General features: G+C 29.2%; 2 protein-coding genes and 1 pseudogene across 5 annotated transcripts; 1 reads left to right on the forward strand and 2 right to left on the reverse strand.

Moving 5' to 3' along the window:
• Positions 1-2,669: 2,669 nt before the first annotated feature.
• On the reverse strand, positions 2,670-4,974 carry LOC137808455 (small ribosomal subunit protein eS4z). Its single transcript, XM_068609575.2, has 5 exons — positions 4,838-4,974; positions 4,253-4,330; positions 3,993-4,173; positions 3,591-3,688; positions 2,670-3,348 (listed from the first exon to the last, which is right to left on the reverse strand). The coding sequence occupies exons 1-5, from the start codon at positions 4,838-4,840 to the stop codon at positions 2,914-2,916; spliced, it is 795 nt and encodes a 264-aa protein (XP_068465676.1). The 5' UTR covers positions 4,841-4,974; the 3' UTR covers positions 2,670-2,913.
• A 3,158-nt stretch (positions 4,975-8,132) lies between these two features.
• LOC150028905 (chaperone protein dnaJ 11, chloroplastic pseudogene) lies at positions 8,133-8,884 on the reverse strand (annotated as a pseudogene). The gene has a single exon (XR_016519555.1). The product of XR_016519555.1 is annotated as a chaperone protein dnaJ 11, chloroplastic pseudogene (transcript).
• A 7,981-nt stretch (positions 8,885-16,865) lies between these two features.
• On the forward strand, positions 16,866-22,940 carry LOC137808456 (hydroxyproline-rich glycoprotein family protein). Of its 3 annotated transcripts, none has more exons than XR_011080708.2 (4): positions 16,921-17,082; positions 17,347-18,751; positions 19,958-20,057; positions 22,625-22,940. XR_011080708.2 is itself a non-coding variant. In XM_068609577.2 (3 exons), exon 2 carries the CDS (start codon positions 17,554-17,556, stop codon positions 18,706-18,708), a length of 1,155 nt encoding a protein of 384 aa, XP_068465678.2. In that variant the 5' UTR covers positions 16,866-17,082; positions 17,347-17,553; the 3' UTR covers positions 18,709-18,751; positions 22,625-22,940. The 3 variants fall into 3 exon arrangements, 1 of the variants encoding a protein (XP_068465678.2); XR_011080709.2 differs by having other exon boundaries at positions 19,972-20,057; XM_068609577.2 differs by lacking the exon at positions 19,958-20,057 and having other exon boundaries at positions 16,866-17,082.
• Positions 22,941-23,426: the final 486 nt, after the last annotated feature.

Here is a 23,426-nt window from a genome sequence, read left to right on the forward strand (position 1 = left end):
AACATCTAATTATACTATTAATAACAACATGTAATTATAAATAATGAAAATAATAAAATAAAATTATAATTTCAACAAAACATATATAATTATATAAAATAACAAATATATATAATAATAAATATTATTTTCATAAATTTTAATATATTTAATAAATTTATTTCAATTTAACACAATTATTTTTATTATATTTTTTAATTTTTTATTAAAAAATATAAGTAATTATGGATATTATATATTAGAAAGTTTAATTAACTCAAACATGCAAAAAATAAATATATGATATTTGGTAGAAAATATCATATTTTAAAATATAATCTTTTAAAAAATATAATCTTTTAAAATATTAGTAAGTTGTACATGCCTCACATGTGTAACCCTATCACGAGATTGAGTTTTTGTAGTTTTAAGAATAACATCAAGCTAGAATAATCACACACTTCCTATATCATACCATCGATCTTTGTTTTAAAAGATACAAAGAAAAGAAAGATAAATTTTGATATGGTAGTTTACTAAAATCTATTTTGTACAACTTACTTTGTTTTTAGTAGAAAATATTATTGTTGTGTCATCATTTTCTATTACAAATAGGTCTTTATTAGAGAAAACATTGTATCTACTATCACATAATTAACTTCTGATAAGAATATTATATTTTTTATCATATACTAATTAAAATAAATATATATAAGGAATGAACCATACTTATTTATTCAACTCCTATTATTATTATCATTCCTTTTTTATTTCTTTAAATTTGACTTCTTTACTGGTTTTATTCTTAAAGTCTCAAAATATAAATTTGTATTTCACCATGTATCATTAACACCTACTCTCCAAGTATCATGACATATTTTTCTTCTTGTTGTGAAGTAAATAATCAAAAAAAATTATTTTATCTTTAGATACCCAAATAGACTTTGGATCCTTTCTTGATAATTATCAAGAGCTTAACAACTTCTCATTTAACAAGTAGAAATGTTGCGTGTTTTTCACCTTTGAAGATTGTTCTTCCTCAAATCTTAAATCATGCTTGTCATAAGATTTACATGATGGTTTTATTAGAAGATTAAGTATATTGTCTTCTTTTATAGTTGTGAATATGTCTTTTCTCAAAGTTTCATTTTTAAAGAGTAGATTGTCAGTCACAACTTAGTTTCAAGTTTTGATGTTCTCTGTTTAATTATTTATAATCATCTGATAGATTAACATGTTTATGCGAAAGATCTTGTATGAGAATGTGGACTTATTGTTCAAAGACTTGATTTGTTTTGACAAAAACTTTACTTATCTTTTTGGAGCTTTTATAAGCTTGGGAGAGAATAGAGTAACTAGATAAAATTTCATTATATGCTTCAGTGATAAAATAAAGATCTATTAAATCTACATCTTCATCAAATTCCTCCAATGAGGGATCAGATAATATATTGCACATAAGACAAAGATTTTTCAACTTCCTTTGCTTCTTCTATTTTAGATTCTAATTCATCAAGGTTTTCCATGTTTATTGACATCCTTCTCAAAGCCAAATAAACATCTTTGTTTGTCTTTATTCTTCTCTTTCTCAGGACACTTTGGTTTGAAGTGGCCTGATTTCTTGCATTTGTAATGAACAATTTGGGTTCAAGCATTTGTCTATGGACCTAATGTCAAATTGAGTTCAAATTTAATGAAAAAACTATCCGAGATACATAAGTAGGTGTATCACTATTACAAATATCATATGACAATAAGAACTAAAAGTAAATTTTAATTTTTTAGATGAATTCTCTAGTTTGGGTTATTTAAGAACTAAAATAAAACACAATCATACCATAACCACAGTGAATCCAAACCTTAGAAATCCTATCAATTTTGTGTATTGGTTCACAAATCAACAGGAATTGAAAATATTGTAATAAAACTCTAAAAAACGTTCAAAGTGCAAATTATCCTATAATTCTTGTATTCAAGCCTACTTCAAGTATAGATCTCAGTATTCTTTCTCATATGAATGATAACGATAAATAAGATATACATTTCTAAACATGGACTAATGGAAATTTAACGTCTAAACAACTGTTTTATGAACCTTGGTACTTTTCTTGATATATTGGCTAAACCTATTTTTAAGTCATCACACTCACTACTCTTATTTCATCTATAAAAATTAATGTTTAGTTCTTTAACCAAAAAATATATTTTAAAACTTTAAAATCTTATTTTTTTAAAATTTGGTTAATATAAGTTTTTAAATAAAATAACGAAAGTGAATATCAATTTATTAAAATTATAAGAAACAGAATGTTTACTTTAAATATTATAAAAGGATTTATATATTATGTTATTAAAAATAGAAAGTCAGATGTTAATTTGAAAACTAGAAGAGGCACGAATATCATTTAGCATGAATTGAGAAAAACATATAATATCTCTTTACACATCACCTCAAAATGTTATTCATTTTATGAAAGAGAAACATAATACACTTAATTATTGTTAATTAATTAATTTAAAATTCAATAAAAGGCTTAGATTAAGAGGAATTTTGTATACTTTTGTTGTGTAATTATTTATACCTTCGCGAGAGTAGAGTAAATCAATCTCTACTATCTCTCGCACAGTTTGAATTATTACGAAAGAACGTTTTAGAAGGGAAAAACAATCTGAAATAGAAGCAAGAGTAGTTTCTTAAAAAGATGCATTGAGTGGACTTGCTTAAGAGACTTGTTCCAGCTAAAACAACATTAAAAAAAACTATGGAATGGAAGGATTCCTTCATGACTATATAGCAGCAGCAATAAAAGTTCTATAGTGCATTGAAGAGACAAAATTCAACGGATAAAATCTCCAGATAATAAAAATTAGAAGCAAAAAGCATCGCATGAAAACTAAAAGCACTCAAAAGTCTATTGATATCCTAATGATGATTTAAGCAGCAGTAGATTGTTGGGCGGAAATCCTCTTCCTAGCTTCCTCGATGATGGAAAGCTTGATACCTTTACCCTTGGGAAGAGATACCCAAGGTTTTGTTCCCTTGCCGATGGTAAACACATTGCCCAAACGAGTTGCAAATTCGTGCCCAGTAGCATCTTGGACATGGATAGTCTCAAAACTTCCCTTGTTCTTATCTCTGCTCTTGATCACTCCAACACGCCCTCTATTCCTTCCACCTGTCACCATGACTACATTCCCAACATCAAATTTGATGAACTCAACAATCTTGTTTTCCTCCAAGTCCAACTTGATGGTGTCATTAGCCTTGATGAGAGGGTCTGGGTAGCGGATAGTGCGCCCGTCATAGGTGTTCAGGTATGGGATGCCCTTTTGCCCAAACTGCACTGACCGAACCTTGCAAAGCTTGAACTGCCATCATACAAGGAAAACAAGTGGACATAATTACTAAAGTGAAAACTAGGTCGCAGCTGCAAAATTCAAAAAACTAAACAACCTAGATCGGTGGAGTGAACATTCTGCACCAGGTTAATAGTATATAAACAAGAACTTAACACGATGAATCCACGTCTGTTATTGTATAATAGTAGAGTAGTGTAATCTCATAAAGTAGTTAAGAACGAAAGTTATTCCGCGTAATCAAGCAAAAGTACCTTAGCTTCTTCGTCCCTGACTGAGTGAAGACGGAATCTGCCTTTAGTGTCATACAGCAGGCGGAAGTTCTCATTTGTTTTAGGGATGGATACAACATCTGTAAAGATATAAATATAATTCAAAAAAGTATTACATTGAGCAGAAAATCTCTTCTATATTCTAGGTTTAGCCGGGAGTTGCATTTCATCATAAAAAGGGAAATACATCAAAAACTCACGAAGCAAATAATAATAATGATAAAAACGAATAATCATAGCATATGATACCCCACTCAGCAAACACACCAAAAATAAAGACTAAAACTCATGAAGCAAATAATAATAATGATAGCAACGAATTATCATAGCATATCATACAATCCCAACTCAGCAAACACACCAAAAGTAATTCTTAATACATACCCATAAAACCAGAAGGATATGTCTTGTCTGTCCTGACTTTGCCATCAACGAGGACATGTCGTTGCATCAGAATAGAAATGACTTCACGGTATGTCAGGGCATACTTCAGCCGGTTTCGCAAAATGAGAATCAGTGGTAGGCATTCCCTAGATTTGTGTGGTCCAGATGAGGGCTTGGGAGCCTAAACACGGAAAAACACACATCAGACTCTGAAATTCTCCGTTGAAAACTGATCAAAAGACGATGAAATTTTCACTTACAAATGCACCACCCAGTTTGTCAAGCATCCAATGCTTTGGGGCATTGAGCCTCTTCAAATGCTTCTTCAATCCTCTAGCCTGTCACAGTCATGCATTCAAATCCAAAGCTCAAACAAGAAATCAATTTAAAAAAAAAAACACAATACTTCATCATCAAGTCTACGTTAAACAAATAAAACCCCGGGCCACAATATACTGATTCATCCGCCTCGAAGTTATCTTTACATATAACACACACAGAACAGATCACATTCAAATCGCAACATTCTTCCACTTTCATATACAAAGCGAAACCTAGATAAACCCCATTAAACTCTTCAAAGGCTTGAAGCAATTTCTAATCGAATGCCAACACCATGATTTCAAAAACGGATCTGAATTGTAAACAAATAACAGCACTCTTGTCGCAAAGAACAAAACGATAAGTTCAGATGCAACAGAAAATAGAGTAAAGCAAGCCATTTCAAGAAAATTAGAGAGATAAAGTAAAATGCCAAAAGGACTAAGATCAAAACCATTATGAAAACGAGATTCAAAAGACATGAAAACCCTAAAGTAGAATGATAGGTTAGAAGAAAAACGAACCATTCTGGAATTGAGAGATACGCTGAAGCTCCCTGCTACGGCACCACCGAACTGAAGAAACAGAGCAGAGGAGTTGCGTCTCTTTAAAACCCTAATCGCAATTCATGCATTCATTTCTCTTTATATTTTTTGGTCCCTGAGACAACTCCACCGGACCAACTTACAAAGGCCCAAAACTCAGGCCCAAATTACCCATCTTGGCCCAGCTCTTTAAATTTTCGTATCTGTTATTTTTTATTTCTAGTTTTATTGATTTGCCTCCTTTTTTATAACATTTTTTCCACAAATATCCTTTTTGTTTAAACACTTTTCAAAAAATATTTAAAATTATAATTCTGAAAAGCAATTTTTGAAGTTAAAAAATAAATTATATTTAAGTTGATCTGTACTTATATTATATTGGTTATTTTCTTTATTTCCTTCTAAAATATATGAATTTTTAGAAAATCATATAAATAAAAATTGGTAAAAATATGAAATTATAAATAACAATAAATATTTAAAAAATAAAATGGACACTCCAGAGTAATTAAATTTTATAAAACTATTTTCTAAAAATAAATATTTTTTAACTATGATTTTCCTGTATTTAAAGATTATTAACATGAACAATGAACAGAAACTTGTGAAAATTTTCATCTTTAAAATATTTAAGTTCATACACAAAATTAAATTTATTAATACCTAATTAGTCATCATAATTAGATTATAATCTATTTTTAAATATATGTATGCATTTATTTCGTTTCCCCGTTTGTAAAGGAGAGAAATGTTTAAATTTATAAAGTTTTATAAATTTAATTTACATTTTAGAAATATGTAATCTCATATCCACTTTAAAAAAAATATATATATTTGATCCCAGAAATATTTTAATATAATTCAATTTGATTACAACACATATAATTTAAATTTAATATGCAGAGGAAACGTTGAAGTAAATCTATTACAATAACACAATTTAATAAAATAAAATTTGTAGTCAATTGTTTATAAAACTTTAGGATCATACAAAATAAAACAAAATTAAATAACTGGAATGAATTTGCATTTTTTTTTAAAACGTTGAGACCAAAATGTTCATTAAACCTAAATACAAATCTTAAATTTATTTAATGTACTAGAATAAAAAAATTTAAATAAGTAAAATTCCTACATTATTCAAAATCTGAAATAAATACAAATCATAAATTATAATTTTCTAATTAAATAAAAAATTTAAATAAATAAAATTTATAAATTATTAAAAAAATTAAATAAATACAAATCATAAATTATTTAATGTCATACTTAAATAAAAATATGAAGTAAATACAATTTTTAAATGGTTCAAAATTCTACACAAATAGAAAGCTTTAATTATTTAATGTTATACTCAAATAAAATATCTGAAATAAAAAAAATCATAAATTATACAAATTCATAATAAATACAAATTCTAAATTATATAATGTGCTAATAAAGATATAAAATAAAATAAAAAATGTAAATTATTCAAAATCGTAAAAAACACAAATCCTAAATTATTTGTTATTTTGTCGACTCTAACATGTTTTGTCACTTATATTGATTTTTCTCTCTTATATTTTGTGACTTATTGCAAGTTTTTGTTAATATCTTTATGTATTAGTTTTTAAATTCGTTAATAATGTTTTGTTTCGAATGATCCCATGTTGCTTATTTTAAATTTTATTGATTCAATAATATAGTGCTTTAAAGTAATGTTGTTTCATGTACACATCTATATTTTGGTACTTACTTCTCTATAAATATAATTATGTTTTTTTTTTCAGTTTGCTTTTACAATGAATATTGTCACGTGGTAAACACTTAAAATTTGTCAACTACATTAAAATAGTCTAATTTATATTATTAAATGTGATTATTATTTTTACATTTAATTTTTACTTTTATTTTCAATTAATTACAAATATTCTTTAAAAAAAATAGTATTGTGTTGCATTGTTATTTTTTATTTTATTTGTTAATATTATAATTGATATTTTTTAAGAAATTTCATGTGCACGGGTACCGTGCTAGTATGAGATAATTGAGATTAGGGTAATGATACATTGACAATCCACATTTTGTATACAATCACATTGCAACTCTCAATATTATTATTTTAATATTTTTTATATCATTTAATTCCAAACTTAATGTATATTTATTTTTAAACCCATCACATCAAAAGTTTTACATAACTATAAGGATTGTCAAATCAAGTTACTGATTTTTCAATAAATTTGCTCAGTCTTTGAGACTATTTGTGTTCCAAACATGCTCTACAAACTATAAAAAACAAATCATCAAAAAATAAAGCAAAACATAAATATAAAGTTTCTCCGAGTGTAAAAATCCAAAAATAAATGAATAAATCCAACAAGATAAAGTGTTGAGGTCTAAGAATACACAAAGTAAAGAAAACGAAACAAGAGACGAACAAGAGACTCGAGTCACCAAACCCGCAAAATACATGGTAGTTTTTTAAACGATAATTATTACAATTTAGAACGAAAATGCATCAGAGAATAATTTGTTCCCAAAAACAAACAATACAATAGTTATAAAAATGATCTAAGTCGTGTAAAATGTAGAAAAATAAAAATCAAATTTGAAAAATAATTTAAGACACAAGATGAGAGAACATCAGATTGGAGATTATGATATACAATGAAAAATCTCATTTTGTAAACAAGATGAACTTGTGATTTGTAAACAAATGTATGATAACGTGTACCATCTAAGTGTGTTGTTTTGTAAAAAAAATCCAGGTAATAGTTTTCTTTAAGAGATATTAATGTTAAAATTAAAAAAAAAATACTTTGCATGCAATTTATTAAGAAACCGTGGAAATTTAAGAGGGGTTAAAAATATCGTCTATTGTGTCTTACTAGTTTTACTAGAGGTTAATCCTAACAAACTCTTACTAAAATGAATTAAGAATTGTGTAGTCACGTATAACTTTTTTATAAATATTTTATTGAAAACATCTCTCAGATATTTAATAAATTGATAAAATATTTTTTATATTTTTTAATTACAATATTTAATAATAAATAACATTAAAAAAGCAACAATAATAATAATAAGAATGTTTCTCCTTTTATAACCAATTAATAATGACTTTGGAAATAATAATGATAACTCTTACAATAACATGATAATAAGAGTTATAGTGTTTTTCATTTTTGTATTCTCTTCTTGTCTTAATTTATACTCTGGTATGATTTTATCTATATTTAAATAAAATATAGAAAAGCTATTTCTAACAAATTAAATGCATAATTTTAACTTTTTCCTTTTAAAAAATTCAATTACTCTCTTTACTATATACTTAATAGTCACATACACTGAAGGTGATTTAATATACAAATATGAGATAATTGAGTTACGATAATATCTATAATAAACTAATATTTTTAACGAAGAAGAAGTTATCGTGTTCTCAATCTCTACCAACACTGATCAATTTCCCATCTCCGACCACCGTAGCTGGAAACCCTAGACGCCGCCGTTGAGACCACTCGCCCACGTGGAAACAAGCTTCTATCGTACTTGGCACGCTTCTCGGGGTTCAAAAGCGTGCGATACGCATTATGGATCTTCATGAACTTGCCCGCAGAGGATTCCTTTTGCCCCACCGGAGCCACGTCCGGGTGACAGACCCTCACCAGTTGCCGGTACGCCGCTTTGATTTCTCCTTCCGACGCGGCGGGACGGACTCCAAGAACCTCGTAAAGCGTGGTGCAGGAAGCCATGCTTTGAGGGCTCAGAACATCGATGGAGGTGGCGGTGGCAAAGGATACAGTTGAGCGGAATTTGATGTGGCGCTGCCGTGAGGAGACGCTTTGAGGGGAGAAAGTAGCAGTGGGTGTGGAAAAAGGTGCTGTGATCATGTTATGAATTGTGTGATAGGGTTTGTAATTTAAAAGTTGAGGGTTTTGAATTTTGAGGAGGAACTGATTTTTTATATAAACAGAATAAGATGATAATGTGTATTGCCTCAAAGGGCTCACTCACTCCATTTTAAAACCTCTCTTCATTAGCTAAAAAATGGATGAATGGACAAACTTTTAGGACAAATATGCTTTCATGACCCACTTTTTCAAGTATATATCTACTTCACAATTGTTTTTAATAATAAGTTATTATATTTAAATAATAATAATAATAATAAATATAAGTAAACTATTAATATAAAATAATATCTCATGTTCTATATTTATATATTTATATATGAAGAAGATTCTCCTACTAACTATTCTTTTATGTACGTATTTACTTTTTTCATTTTATTCTTATATTAATATTTTATTTTATTATATTAAAAATATATAATAAGAGATTTTTTGTCATTTTATTGTTATCTTCTATATTTATGTTATTTTTAAAAAAAATACTCTATTTTTTTAATTATATATAATATAACTTTCTTAACAACTTCACATAAGTCTTTCTATAAAAAAAAACTTCTCATTTTTAATTTATCAAAAACTTCTCACTTCTCTCTCTTTTCATTGGGAGTAATCAGTTACAATATTAATGTATCTAAAAATCAGTCTCTTCCCTTAAGTCTTTTACTCTTTTCTCTTGGAGACACACCCATTTTCACTTTTTTTCTTTTCTCTTTTTTTGTAGATACTTACTTACTCTCGTCTTAATTTTTTTTTCTGGTTTTGTTCCAATTGTTCCATCTTCTTTACATGCATTGCGTTTTTGTATATAAAATGTTGTACGTAATTTTATATACAAACGTATGAAGTTTGGTTATTGGTTGAGTTAAGACAAATGACTTTTCGTTCAACGGACTCTCTTTTCCACTTCCCATCACTCACTCTTTTCTTTCACTCTCAAATGAGTAAATTTTTCAGTTTCTATTTCTTTCATAAAACACTACAATTATAATAAGATATTCACATGACGTTTGTTGCTTATTTCTTCGTTATTTTCTCCCTAAATCCTTTTTATTTATTTATTTTTATCAAAGACTCAAATGTTTTTTTTTCTTACCAAGAGCACTAAAATGATTGTTTTATAAACATTAACCATTCACTACTTTTTTATTGTCTTCAAAAATCATTTTTTAAGCCTTTAAAACTAAAAAAGATAAATGTTTTATTAAGCTTATTTACATGTTTTTGTTTTGTTTTCGGAGTTTTTAAATATGAAGGTGTAGAAGTCATTAAGGATAAAGAAGACCCAAGAGGAGGAAGCTATGGAAGAGTGTTTATTTATTCTCATTTACTATTTAATGTAAAAAAAATAGATGATTACTGAAAGATGAAACAATCCGTATTTGTTTGATGTAACATTATTAATGACACTAAAACTATTAAAATATTATTTTTCATTTGCATATTTAATTGAAATATTTTATTTTAATAAATCTTATTAAATAATATATATATATATATACTCTCTTTTATTTAAATTTAATATTAAACATAGTTATATATAAATAATAAAATAGAAAATGCAGATACACATTGTTTTACTCTATTTCCACTTTTTATAATAAAACTATTGAAAAGAATACATATATTAAATGATCACGACTCAAACTCTTATCATTTTCTAGGGTAGATAAGCATTTAATTTGTTATTTAAAAAAACTTAGGTTTTAAAACCTAACCACGGCCAAACAGATCCTTTCAAAATGATTTCATCGTAATCCTTTTTTTCAGCTAATTTAGGTATAAATCATATTTGGTCTCTTGGCAAGACGTGGCCAGAAACGCACTTATTAAAACACGTTCCAAAATAATTTTCATTATAGCTTTTCCTTTGCATCTAATTTCTGGTATACGTTGTTTCTTTTGCCAAACGCAGCCTGAAAAAATTGTGTACATCTTCTACAAATTTTTGAAGGATATATGCAATACTTGCGTTTAGATTGGAAACAAGATTTGTGGAGGTGAGAAAGAATGAATGTGTAAAGATAAACTTGTTTGTATTGAAAATGTTAAAGTAAATTCGTGAAGATGATTGATTGAAGTTTATGGAGAGACGATGGTTGATTGAGAGAGAATTAAAAAAAAAAAATTAAGTTATAAAGGGCAAGTTTACAAATTTATTTATTTGAATAGTGAATTATGATGTTGTTTTTGTAGATTTTAGTTAATTAAGTTGCTGTAAATTATTATAGAAAATATTGTTGAATGATTATTTTAAAAAAATACAACTTACTTAATGTAATTAGGATTATATATGTAAAAATTATAAATTATTACATCAAAATAAATAGTTTAAATATTTAAAAAATTTAAAAATACAAATTTTAAATATATCATGTCCTATTTAAATAAAAATCTAAATTTTTTAAAATATTAAAATTTTTTAAAAAATATAAATTCTAAATATTTAAAGTCCTATTTAAATTAAAAACTTGAAATGTATAAAGTTTATAAAATATTCAAAATTTTAAATAAATATGAATCCTAAATATTTAAATAAAATTATGAAATATATAAATATATTAAAATATTTAAAGTTTTAAATAAATACAAATATTGAATATTTAATGTCATATTTAAATAAAAATATAAAATTCTTAAAATGTTCAAATTCTTAAATAAATACAAATTCAAAATATTTAATGTTCTATATAAATAAAAATATGAAATATATAAAATATTTAAAATCTTAAATAAACAAATTCTAAATATTTAACATCTTATTTAAATAAAAATATGAAATATATAAAATTTTTAATATATTTAAAGTCAATTATAAACATTTCAATCTTCATAAAAAAAAATAATAATAATTCCAACACAAACAAAAAGAAAAAAAAAACGATTCTTCCTTGTATTCGACCAATTTCAAAGTTGATCATTTTCAAAATAGTAAGATGATTATTGAGTGAAGATAAAAAATTGATTGACCAAATTTTAAAATCAAATAAGTTTTTTCCCTCATTTAAATTTAAAGTTTTATTTTCTTGTTTTAGTTGCATATGTAAATTTTATTACCAACAAACAAATAGTATCATATTAATAATATATATATATATATATATATATATATCATGTGTCATATGTTGATATAGATATCTTATCAGATAGAAGTTTGTTTGATCTTACTGTCACTTATAATAAAATGTTATTTTATACCACGTACGATCATCGTAATTAACATACTAGTAAACACGTAACAATTAACTAAAGTAAAAAAAATGTAACATTATACAAACATCATCATCATGCATATGAATGATGATGAACTCATGTTTAAATCATGACGAAAGTAAGATGTCATTTTGAAAACTTTAAACTATAATAAATAAGTTGCAACGAGGTTAACACCTAACATATTTTGAATTCACCAAACCTTATCTGACTTATGTTTAGGATGTTAAGGTGACACAAAACATTTGCTATCAAGTTAGGTGTACACTTGCTACCAAGTCAGATGTAAATTAGTGTAAGTCTCCTTCAACTTCTCATCACTTGAAATTCGGTCTACGTGATTAGATCATCAATGAAGTTATGATATCATTGTTAACGTAAGTTTCATGTTTATTATCGTCACCCAAGGCACATCAAGGATCATATAAATCACCCATCCATGGTCAATCCATATATATCCACATGTATAAAAGCATTTAACACAACATAAAATAATCTCTTTCTAACAAATTGTTGCTTCAACGAACTCATTTTACTTAAGCTATTTATTTGTCATAAGAAAGACATCGACCATCTCGCTCAACAGTATGTAATACCTACTATTATATGAATATTTGTTACTTAATTAAAAACTCTGAGTAATTTTTGTGTGTGTGAAGATTTTTTTATGAAGAATATTAATTATAACATAACTTTATATACAAATATGTATATCAATATGTTACATCTTTACAATAATTCAAAGTATATAACAAAAACATATAATAATGTATATCAATATGTTACATCTTTACAATAATTCAAAGTATATAACAAAAACATATAATATAAGTTTTGCACAATAATAAGAGTTCTACACCACAATGGAGGGTTATTTATATATTTTAATGTCTCTCAAGGATATTAAAACTATGTTGTTTATGAGTCATCATTCTACTGAGAGGGTTCTCCTTCTACTCATACAACAAACACAAATGAAATAAAAATAGAGAAATGTAAGGTATTTGTAAGCTTTAAATATCAATCTTAATAAATTTAACATACAATATAGGCAATAAGGGTGTAACGTACTTTGTAAGTACTTCCTTAGACAAAATCATGATCCATGACTTTCATCCCACAATGTACCAAAAGTGTGGCTTCCCAATCAGAGACATTGATGCATTATCATGATTTAAACTTATTACAAGAAAAATTATGACTATTTTTTAATTAAACTGACATACTATTTACTAATTTCAAGGATAACAAAACTTGTGACTATTAAGATACATCAGGTTATTGTTGGAAGATGTAGAAGATATATCTTTGCTTTATTGATATTTTGAATCATGTAGATTAAGATAGGTTATGAGAAAATGAAAGAGATTTATTACACCACCGATACACATTTTGGATATATAATTACTTGTACAATGAACCTTTACTTATGAGGCTTAGATTTGTGTGTAAGTAAAAAGTGTTTAGATGTTAGTCTTTGACGAGACATGCTCGATATAAATTGTCTATAAGGGTTTGTACGTGATATTTGTTATCTTAAAAATAAATATATTTGTAGATATAATATGTTTAGAAATAGAATGAAAAAAGTTAGTTTGTACAAATAATTTTTCTTTGAGATATTAATTTAATGAATATTTCTTAAATTTTTCTAGATGATATATATACTTTTCAGATATCCTTTTGTTTTATAAACACTATATTAGGTATTAATGAATATTTACTATGAAAGTTAATATTTATATAATTTAAAATGTTATTATATATTTTTTTTATAAAATTTATTTTAAAATAAGTAGTAAATGAAAAATTTGATTTTTGACCGTGCCAATTTACTTTTTTTTAAAGAGTTGAAATGACCATGCCAATCTACTTTTTGAAAGAGTTGAGAATTATAAATGTGTAAAAGAAAATTAACTTAATATCATAAACTTAATAATAAAATGTTGTTAATAAATATTCCTTCTTTCTTCTTTCTCCCTCTCCATCTCTCCTTTTTTTTTTTTAAATAAAAGCTTCCATGTTAGGTATCACTATGCAACTTAAGATCTCAGCTAGGCTGACACCTAAAGTTACAACAATCATTTACCATTACATGAAAAAAATATTATTGAACAAAAGAAAAATACAAAAAATACAAAAATACGGGGGGACTATACCAAAACCCATATGTTAACAAAAACGATACATAGGTAGACTATACCTATTCATAAAGAATTCTAAGAATAGACAAGGTGGAAGCCTATTATACCAAAGAAAAGGCTCTCTATGAAAAAATTCTAAATTAGCCAACTTATCAGCACACGCATTTCCTTCACGAAAAATATGAGTAACCGTAAACCTAATTTTCCCACAGTAAGTAAGACAAGCATTCCATCGATTATGAAGCATCCAAGGAACAGTTGTCCCAGTAGTAAACGCAGCACAAACCAAAGCAGAATCACATTCCAACCAGACATTAGTAAGCCCCATCTTTTGAGCTTCCTCCATAGCATGTATAACCCCATAAAACTCAGCAACCAAAGCAGTATGAACTTCAAGAAATGCAGAAAAAGCTCCAATAAATTCCCCCATACTCCCACGAAAAATACCTCTGCAAGTAGCAAAACCATGATACCCCCTAGCAGCCCCATCAGTGTTAATTTTAACCCAGCCTGGTGAAGGAAACTCCCATCTAACAGGAAGAGGATGTAAAACTTTACCAGTACGAGTGTTAATACCAAAAAACTTGAGCACATTGAAATCGAACATATCATTCTTCATTGAAGCTTTAGACAAATTACCCACTAGACAAGTTAAATCTTTAATAACCAAAATAGCCCTAGAAACCTCAATCTTCTCTCTTAATTTCTCACTCCATACCTCATCTATTTTATAATCTGATCATACCACGCTGTAGCTGAGGAGTTAAGGAACATTTCTACCCGCCCGATCAAATTTTCAAACAGAGTAAGTCCATTGGTCTCTGTTTTTTCTAGGATTTAGTCATCAATCTTGGTGGGGTCAATTGAGAAGTTTAATCCTCTCAACTTATTCTATTATATAATGAATTTTTGTTTTGTTTGGATATTTTGAAATTAAGCCCATAAATCTTGAAGCTTATCCAAATTGTGGGGAATAAAATTCTAGAAGTTGCTTAGAAAGTAAGCAATTGAGGTAAAAGAAACTAAATTTAATTTTTAAAAGAACCCTAAGCTAGAAGATCTGGATGTGGAAGGGACGTGGTCCCAATATTCCATTTCTCTTGCATGGATGTTGTGTGTTTATATATATTCGGTTGTTTGTTTTATATTATTTAAATTTGTGGAAATATTAGGTTTTGATGATTTAGTATTAAAGTGTTATTTTTTTTATGTCAAATAGATTTTTGAATATTGTGGATCACTTTTTGCATGATATTGTATGACTGAATGGTATGTAATTGAATTCATACATTTGGGATAATGTATGCACTGATGTTTGTCGTGTATTAAGTATTGATGCCTATGTGGTAACAAAAATCTTAGAGTTTCACTGATGATCTAAGTCACATAGACTAAGATATCAGGTGGTGAGAAGCTGATGGGGGAGTTCATGCACACCATGACATATGAGATACACGACTTGGGTTGTATTGAACTTACCCTGATCCTTTCTCTGTTGGATTCGATGGTAATATTTGGATCAGGTGTTAGTCTCTAGTAGGACTCACTTAATACGGGTCTTCCGGAAAACGTTGTTTGTTGAATATTCTGAATGTGTAGATCCATGTGAGATCTATGTGATTGTTTTATTGTTGAGATTTGAAGAAAATTGAATAATTTGAGAATTTGATCATGTAATTTGGTTTTCTCTTTGAATTTAAGTGTGTATATTATAAAATTATATTTTCACTAACTTACCTTAAGCGGTTTGAGAGCAGATAACCAACCATACAGGTGCAGGAGAGCCTTAGAGGTTTCAAAGTTTTATTTTGAACTATAAATATGTAAATATTTGTATTTCTATAAATCATAATTAGAAATGTTTTAACAAACTCAAAATTGGTATAAAAACTGATATAATTTTTTATTATAATAGTTATATGTAAATTATGGGGTGTTATAATTAACATATAAATTTTTAGATTTTTGTAGGTTTTACATAATATTTGTTGTAAAATAATTGATATTATAAGTCCATTTGACGGATATAATATGATATCCGTGTCAACATGAATATGATAATGTTATCTTATTATTTTATTTTATTGATATAATATATATTTTTATCTCAAGGGAAGGAGTGAGTTAAATTTATCATGACAAGAGAAACTCTGTCTTTTTCTATATATATATTTTTACAAATAAATTTAAATTATAATGATTATTAAATTATAAAAATATTTCTTATTATATATATATTAAATAAAAGTATTCGCGTCATTATATTAATTTTACAAAAATCATAATTTATTTATAATTTTAATAAAATTAACTATATAAATGAATAATTTTTGTATATAATTTTGATAATATTAGTTTACATCATAATTTTTTATTTAACATTTATTTTATATGATTTTTATAATTATTTTGATACATAGATTTAAATTCTATTATTTGTTAAACTATTAAGTATAATAATAATTTAAATATTTTTTAAGCTGGTTATTATAATTTTAAAATCTTATGTAATATTTTACATTATAAAAATAGTTATATAAATAAAATATAAATTTAGTTATTTTTTAAAAATAATTTTCATAATTCATAAAAAATTCAAATTAAAAATTAATTTTTAGAAAATTATATATAACTTGAATAAACATTTTTTAGCTTCTTTTCTTTCAACCCCTCGCTTTATATTATGTCAATTAAACAAAGTATTAGAGCTATTCAATATTACCATATAAAAAAATACTTAAAAAAAGTTTATTAGAGGACTGAAGTGTAATACAAAAGGAATAAAGGACCTTCTTACAATAAAAAATTTGCAACACTGGGAGCAAGCATTAGATCTAGAAGAACTGATCATGCTTCTTCTTCTATTATCATTAGTTAGGGTTTGCAAAATTTCAATTTCCCTTCATTTTGCTACCCTGCACTCGTAGCATCTCGTGATTCCTCCGTTGTTCCGTTTCCGTTACTCATCGAGGTAGAAAGATTTCGTTCTCTGATTGCGAATGCTATCATTGTGGAAAACTAATTGCAGAGTGTGAATTAATTTTTCTGTGCCTGTAACGTATATGTGTTGCTATATGATGTACCTGTGTTCATTAGTTGTGATCCCTGTTCCTTCTAACTTATGATCCTGTGTTGTATCCGAGGCGTGGATTTTTCCTTTTTAACATTGAATTGATTATCCTATATTTTGACTTTGCTAAATTTTTTTGCTGGTGATGTTTGATTTTTTTTGAAGGATTTTGAGCAAAGCTCAGCATGTAAACCCCTGTAAGTGTTAGAGGATAATCTCCGGCTTGTGTTTCTGCAGTGTGAGTAATGCTTTTATGCCACTTGATTTGGTGAATGGAAAAAATGTTGTGTGGGCTTTGAAGTTACAATACCCTTCAATCTGCAATAATCTTTCTTCATCCCTTCATAGAAATTTGTTTTCCTGATAGAGAAGATGCTTCAACATCAAATTGTGCAGTCCCCTGCTAGGCTAGGCCTAGCAAACCCTAACTCTCCTTCAATTCCGAACCCTACCCCTCCGAAGCTCCCTCCAACACAGACCCAGCAACCCCAAGACCGCAACTCTTCAACCCCTTCTTCTGCTCTTCTGTCTCTCCTCCCACCCCTTACTAGAGCCCAAGCACTTCTTCACCAAATGGCGTCCTTAGCCTCCAAGCTCTTTGAAGTTTCCCCTAACAGGTCTCTTTGGGTCACTGCCTTCCGTGGATCTCCAACTTTCCTCTCTTCTCAATCATCTACCCCGCTTGACTCTTCTCCGTCCACTGCAAAAGAAATAATTTCCCTTTTTACTGTTCTCCAAACCCAAATCTTCGAAGCTGTTGTGGAACTCCAAGAGATTCTTGACCTCCAAGATGCCAAGCAGAAGATGGACCGTGAAATTCGTTCCCAAGATTCAATGCTACTTGCATTTGCCAACAAACTCAAAGAGGCTGAGTGCTGCCTAGACATTCTTGTCGATGATTACTCTGATTATCGCCGCTCCAAGCGATCAAAGTCTGGGGATGATGATTCCATGACTTCATCAACTGTCTCTTCTCAGCTGAAGCTGTCAGATATATTATCGTATGCCCACAAGATAAGCTACACCACCTTTGCACCACCGGAATTTGGGGCTGGCCAAGCTCCTCTTCGCGGCGCAATGCCACCTGCACCACAAGAAGAGCAAATGAGAGCTTCACAGTTGTATAATTTTGCTGACCTTGATGTTGGATTGCCCAAAGAAGTCGAAACCAAAGAGAAAATTGTTGAAGCTATTGTTGAGCCTCCATCACAGGTGGATACTAATGCAGTTCCAAATTTGTCTGCATTTCAAGGACTGCTGCCTCCGGTTCCACCTGGTTGGAAGCCCGGAATGCCTGTGCAGTTGCCTATTGATTTGCCACTGCCCCCGCCTGGGTGGAAACCAGGGGATCCTGTGCCATTGCCTCCCATGGACTCGCTTAGATTTGCCGAGCAACAAATGCAACCTCACATTCCTCAGCCCAAACAACCAGAAGTTATTCAAGTGCAGCCAGTTAATTTGGACCTTGGAGGAAGTGATACGAGTGATTATAGTAGTGATGATGTCAGCTCTGATGATGAAGATTAACAAGTTTGTTAAACTGATCAATCTCAAATTGATAATTGTACAGGTGAGGGATTTTGCACTTGGTTTTTATGTCACTCCCAGATGTTTTATATTCTGTTAATTATTTCTCAAGAATTGGGTTTTAATATGATGTTTTCAGCATTGATAGGTTGAGAATAAAAACTTTTCATTACCTTGATGTTCAATTTGGTATTTTGTGTAATGAATATAAATTATTCCTCTGCTGAATGCTTAGTGTTTTTGCTTTAGGCTCTAGTGAGCACAAACAATATCTGTACTTTATAACCACGAATATTATAATAAGAACTGCACCTTTACTAGTGGAGGGTTGTGTTTTCCAAGCTACAAAGGCGTTCAATTTACAGTAACGTAAGCTGCTATATAGTAGTACTATGAAAAAGAATATACATTTTATATCAGCCTAATATGTATATTTTTTTAATAATTTACTTTTTTACATTAACAAATAAATAGCTCTTTAAGACATTTTTGTACCAAATTGTGACAAGGCACCATGTGAACATCTTTTTGTGTCATGAAAATACTTTAAAAAAACTAACTACTTTAATAAATAAAGCAAATCCAATCTCTAGAAGTTGCCGCCTTTTAGCAGCTGATTCCTCGTTAACCATTCCCACTTCATTTATACACTTCATAAAATTATATTGAGTTGTAAATAGTAACCATTTCTCTCTTGTGGATACTTTCATTCGCATAGATACTCATCAGTCATTTCAAACCACCTTTTTCACTCTTCCACCCTCTGACAATGCAGCACTCTAAGAATTTTGCCTACTCACCCATTTTCACACCCTTTAGCATTCACGTTCTCTCATTTAAAGATACTCGCTAACTTTCTCATCACTCAAAATTTTGGTCGTAGGGTTTGATAATTTTGATTTTGGCTTGCTTTGTGGACTATTTTGGTTCTTGTCGATTTTGATTTTGGTGTTCTTCCTTACCGGTTTGGAAGGAGTGATAGATGTTATAAGATACTATGGAATCTGCTTCTACCTTAGTTTATTGTGGATATAATTTTCTAGAGGTTTGTAGTAATCTGTGACTGTTGCAGGCCAATATGCTTCATGCTTAATCATAAGTGAAACGTTCATTTATACGCAAGCTTGCTGTCACACCATTAAGATTTAATGTACTCTAGGATGAGTCTCAGTATCAATGATTTGGATATTGTTTTTCCTTGCACAACAGTCTAATTTGCAGCATTTTTGTTTGAATGATGCTTACAAAGCACTGCTCAATCAGGATATTCTTCATATTATTGTTGAGAAACTGCCATTGAAATTGAAGTTAACCAAGCATTTTTCTTCTTCTTCCTCTAGGGCTAATTGGTGAGTTAACATGCTAGTTGCTTTATTCACAAGTCTTTTCTGGTCGAGATTTATAGGTTATCAGTCTATGACGTTTATAATGTTTTGGCTCTATCTTTTCGTGGGGAAGCCTGGAATATATTAAAGTTGAAATAATATCCAACTTAACATACTAATTGCTAAGTATTGTATCTTTAGTGATTTGAAGAAATCTTGACAGGAAATCAGCAAAAAGCAACATGGTGTTGATTTTTAATGTCTATTTTTCTGTATTTGTAGTGCACAATGGAAAATATCTGTCATTATTTTTGAGTTAAATAACCTTAAAATTTCCTCTCCTCTTGACGCCTTCTCGGTTGAGAGGCTATTTACAATTTATTTGCAGCATATTGTTTTTCTCTTAACCCTTTTCAATGATAATGTTGATCTTACATCGATTATATATATGGTCAAATTATAGTATATAAGTGTACACCTCACTTTGCAATCCAGTTTTGTAATTGCAATCTAATTTTGTGATATTGAGTTAGACTTAAAATTCACTTTATAAGATGGTATCAAAGCTTGTCCTAATAAGGTTTGTTAAGCTTGTCGTGTCACTCACAAATATCTAGTTTCGAGCTTGAAAAGTCCAATCCTAAGCGTGAGAATGTGTGTTGGAGATCTCATATTGACTAGAGATATGACTAAATTATAATATATAAGAAGAGAAAACAATAGAACTCAAACAGCTCAAAGAATAAGGGGAAGAAACACTGAATCTCTGAAATTACCTCTTTGCTGAAAAGAAAAAACAAGAAAGCCTCTCCTTTCACACTAGATATTTGTCCAGTCAAAATAGTTCATATATGTCCAAAATTCTCAATTCTAAAATATATGGGCCTGTTAAGTATTACATCAACCTTTTAAAAAACTCTCAGACCCGTGTGAAAACAATTACAAGCTTCACCCTTTCCTCGCTAACCCTTTCCTTTTTCTATAATAAACCTGCAGAGGTTTTTCTCCTTTGGGATAACCTGAAATCATTCCCGGGATTCCTATATCTTTCCCAAACAACGAATGAGTATGATACATGGATTAAGATTTAATTAATTAGTGTACTGCACAGTGTAAGACAAAGGAGGAGACATGGCTGTATTCTTGTTTTTGTCAGTGTCTCTTTTTATTTGATACAACAACCTCCATCGCCTTGCTAGAGAGCTTACCATGCTTCATCACTTTTTATGTTAGGATAGATTAGAAGCTAGAGAGCTTACCATGCTTCGTCACTTTTTATGTTAGGATAGATTAGAAGCTAGAGAGCTTACCATGCTTCATCACTTTTTATGTTAGGATAGATTAGAAGCGATAAGTAACTATTTTTTGAAGGCTACTTTTAGTTTAAATATCGTAAATGAAAAAGTGTACATGTTCAGATATCTTGGTACATAGTTGTGTGGTCGTATTTCAGTTATTTCATTCTTTGTTAAGTAATGAGAAAGTATGTGAATCCATGAGGTGTTGCACTGGATTTGGGTGTCTAGTGCTTCATATTTAACTCCGTGTATTTATCCCCTTAATTTGGAATTGGAAATTGGGGAAAGTCACTCCAAGAGAGAAATTTCCAAATGTTAATCAAAATATCAAAACGCCTGTTAACTAGTACATCTAACTAAATCAGGTTCAGATTTCAGATCCTTAATCTACATATTGCTTTTATGTCTGGGACATTAGGCAGGACCAGCACAACTACTAGGTGACAGTGACAGTTTCACGTATCCTAAAAACACGCCCTATTTGTTCTGCAATGAATGTTCTCTCAAGCACTAGCTAGCCAATGCGAACCCAATTTCTTTGTTCCTATGATCCCTGGCCTGTCTAATAACACTAGCTAGCCAACGCAAACCCCAACCCAAACGCTGTTCTAAGATCCCATTCCTTTCATCAAAATCTTGTGTTATATATGTATTATACATATACATCCATAACTATGTAGTATGTTTATTTACTAGTCTCTGCCTACTATGTGTGTGAGGGAGAAAGGTGTCTATCGTGGATGGTAGGTGAGGGCATAGTGGTAATTTGGGAGGGTAAAAGCTGAGAGAATCCAGTTCCGACTGAGATCTAAATGATGATCCTGGTGGGTGGTCCTTCGTTGTGATTGTCTTGTTGGTACGGAAATGGGGACAAGGCTTGTAGGAAAGGGATCTCTTGCAATTTTGTACTACAATGGTATGATCCTTCACAAAAACCAAAACTAACAGTAAATCTAACTGCCCAATTCCTTATGGCAATTTCTACAAGACTATAAACAATTTGTATCAGTTGATTACCTCCCCTGATGGAAGGCACAACTCCATCATCCCCCACTTCTCTCTCTCTCTCTCCCTCATAAAACTACCCCTTTTTTGTTGGGGAAGCCTGATTTCTGGCTGTGGATTCCTCTATATTTATGAAATAAAGCAGGGTTATATGTATAAGGCATAGTGATAAGGCCGCATTGTGGGCACTCGGTTTTCTTTTCCATCTTGATTTTCATGCTGACATTCTTGTATTTGTTTGCTGGTATCTCTTGATTTCCATGCTGACATTCTTGTATTTGTTTTCAGGTAACTTCTTGAAACTATATGGGCAGTTCTTTAGTTTCAATTTTATGTCCTATGCTTCTCTCAAATCTGTTGTTGTTCAAGACAATGATTGATAAAAAAACTTTCTCTCGTGGGTGCACTGGAATGTGCTCTGCAATCTATGTCGAAGAATTGAAAAGGTGGTTGGTGAGAAATTTTAGGAAATTGGCTTCAAATCTATATAAGAGCATGTAAGGAGAATATTTAAAAGTTTTTGGATTATTAGAGTTTCAAAGAAAAATTAAGGATTTTTATGACGTATTTTCTCTAATCAAATCCTTGGAGGTTGGCATTGTAAGATTTGGATTTCAACCTTTATGAATTTTGAAGAGAAAGTTGCACACAAAAAAAAATCTCATTTATGCCTTCTTTATTTATTTTTTACTTAACAGTTTATCAAGAACAATTTAACATTAAAATTTAGGATAAACAGTCAATTTTGTCCCCGTGACGTGCTATCAATTTTTGCCTTTGCAAGTACACAAATTATAACATCGTTCGGGAATGAAAAATGTGTTTCAATTTGATCTTACTCTTGGATATGTTAAAATTAACATTGATGCTATTCATCTACATGACGGTAATGGTGTAAATATGGATTACTTACAATAATTTAATTAACATGAATAAGTAGAAGTTGATTGTGTTTTTAAGACTTGTGATATTACGTTATGATATTTTTAGTTTAGTTTTCTATTTCATTTATTATTAATTTCTAATTAAGTTTTATATAACCTATAAATTATTAGAAGAAAAACATTGTTATTTTTCTTTTTTCTTACAT

Source organism: Phaseolus vulgaris, chromosome 3, assembly GCF_051622355.1.
Source record: "Phaseolus vulgaris cultivar YP4 chromosome 3, ASM5162235v1, whole genome shotgun sequence".
NCBI lineage: Eukaryota > Viridiplantae > Streptophyta > Magnoliopsida > Fabales > Fabaceae > Phaseolus > Phaseolus vulgaris.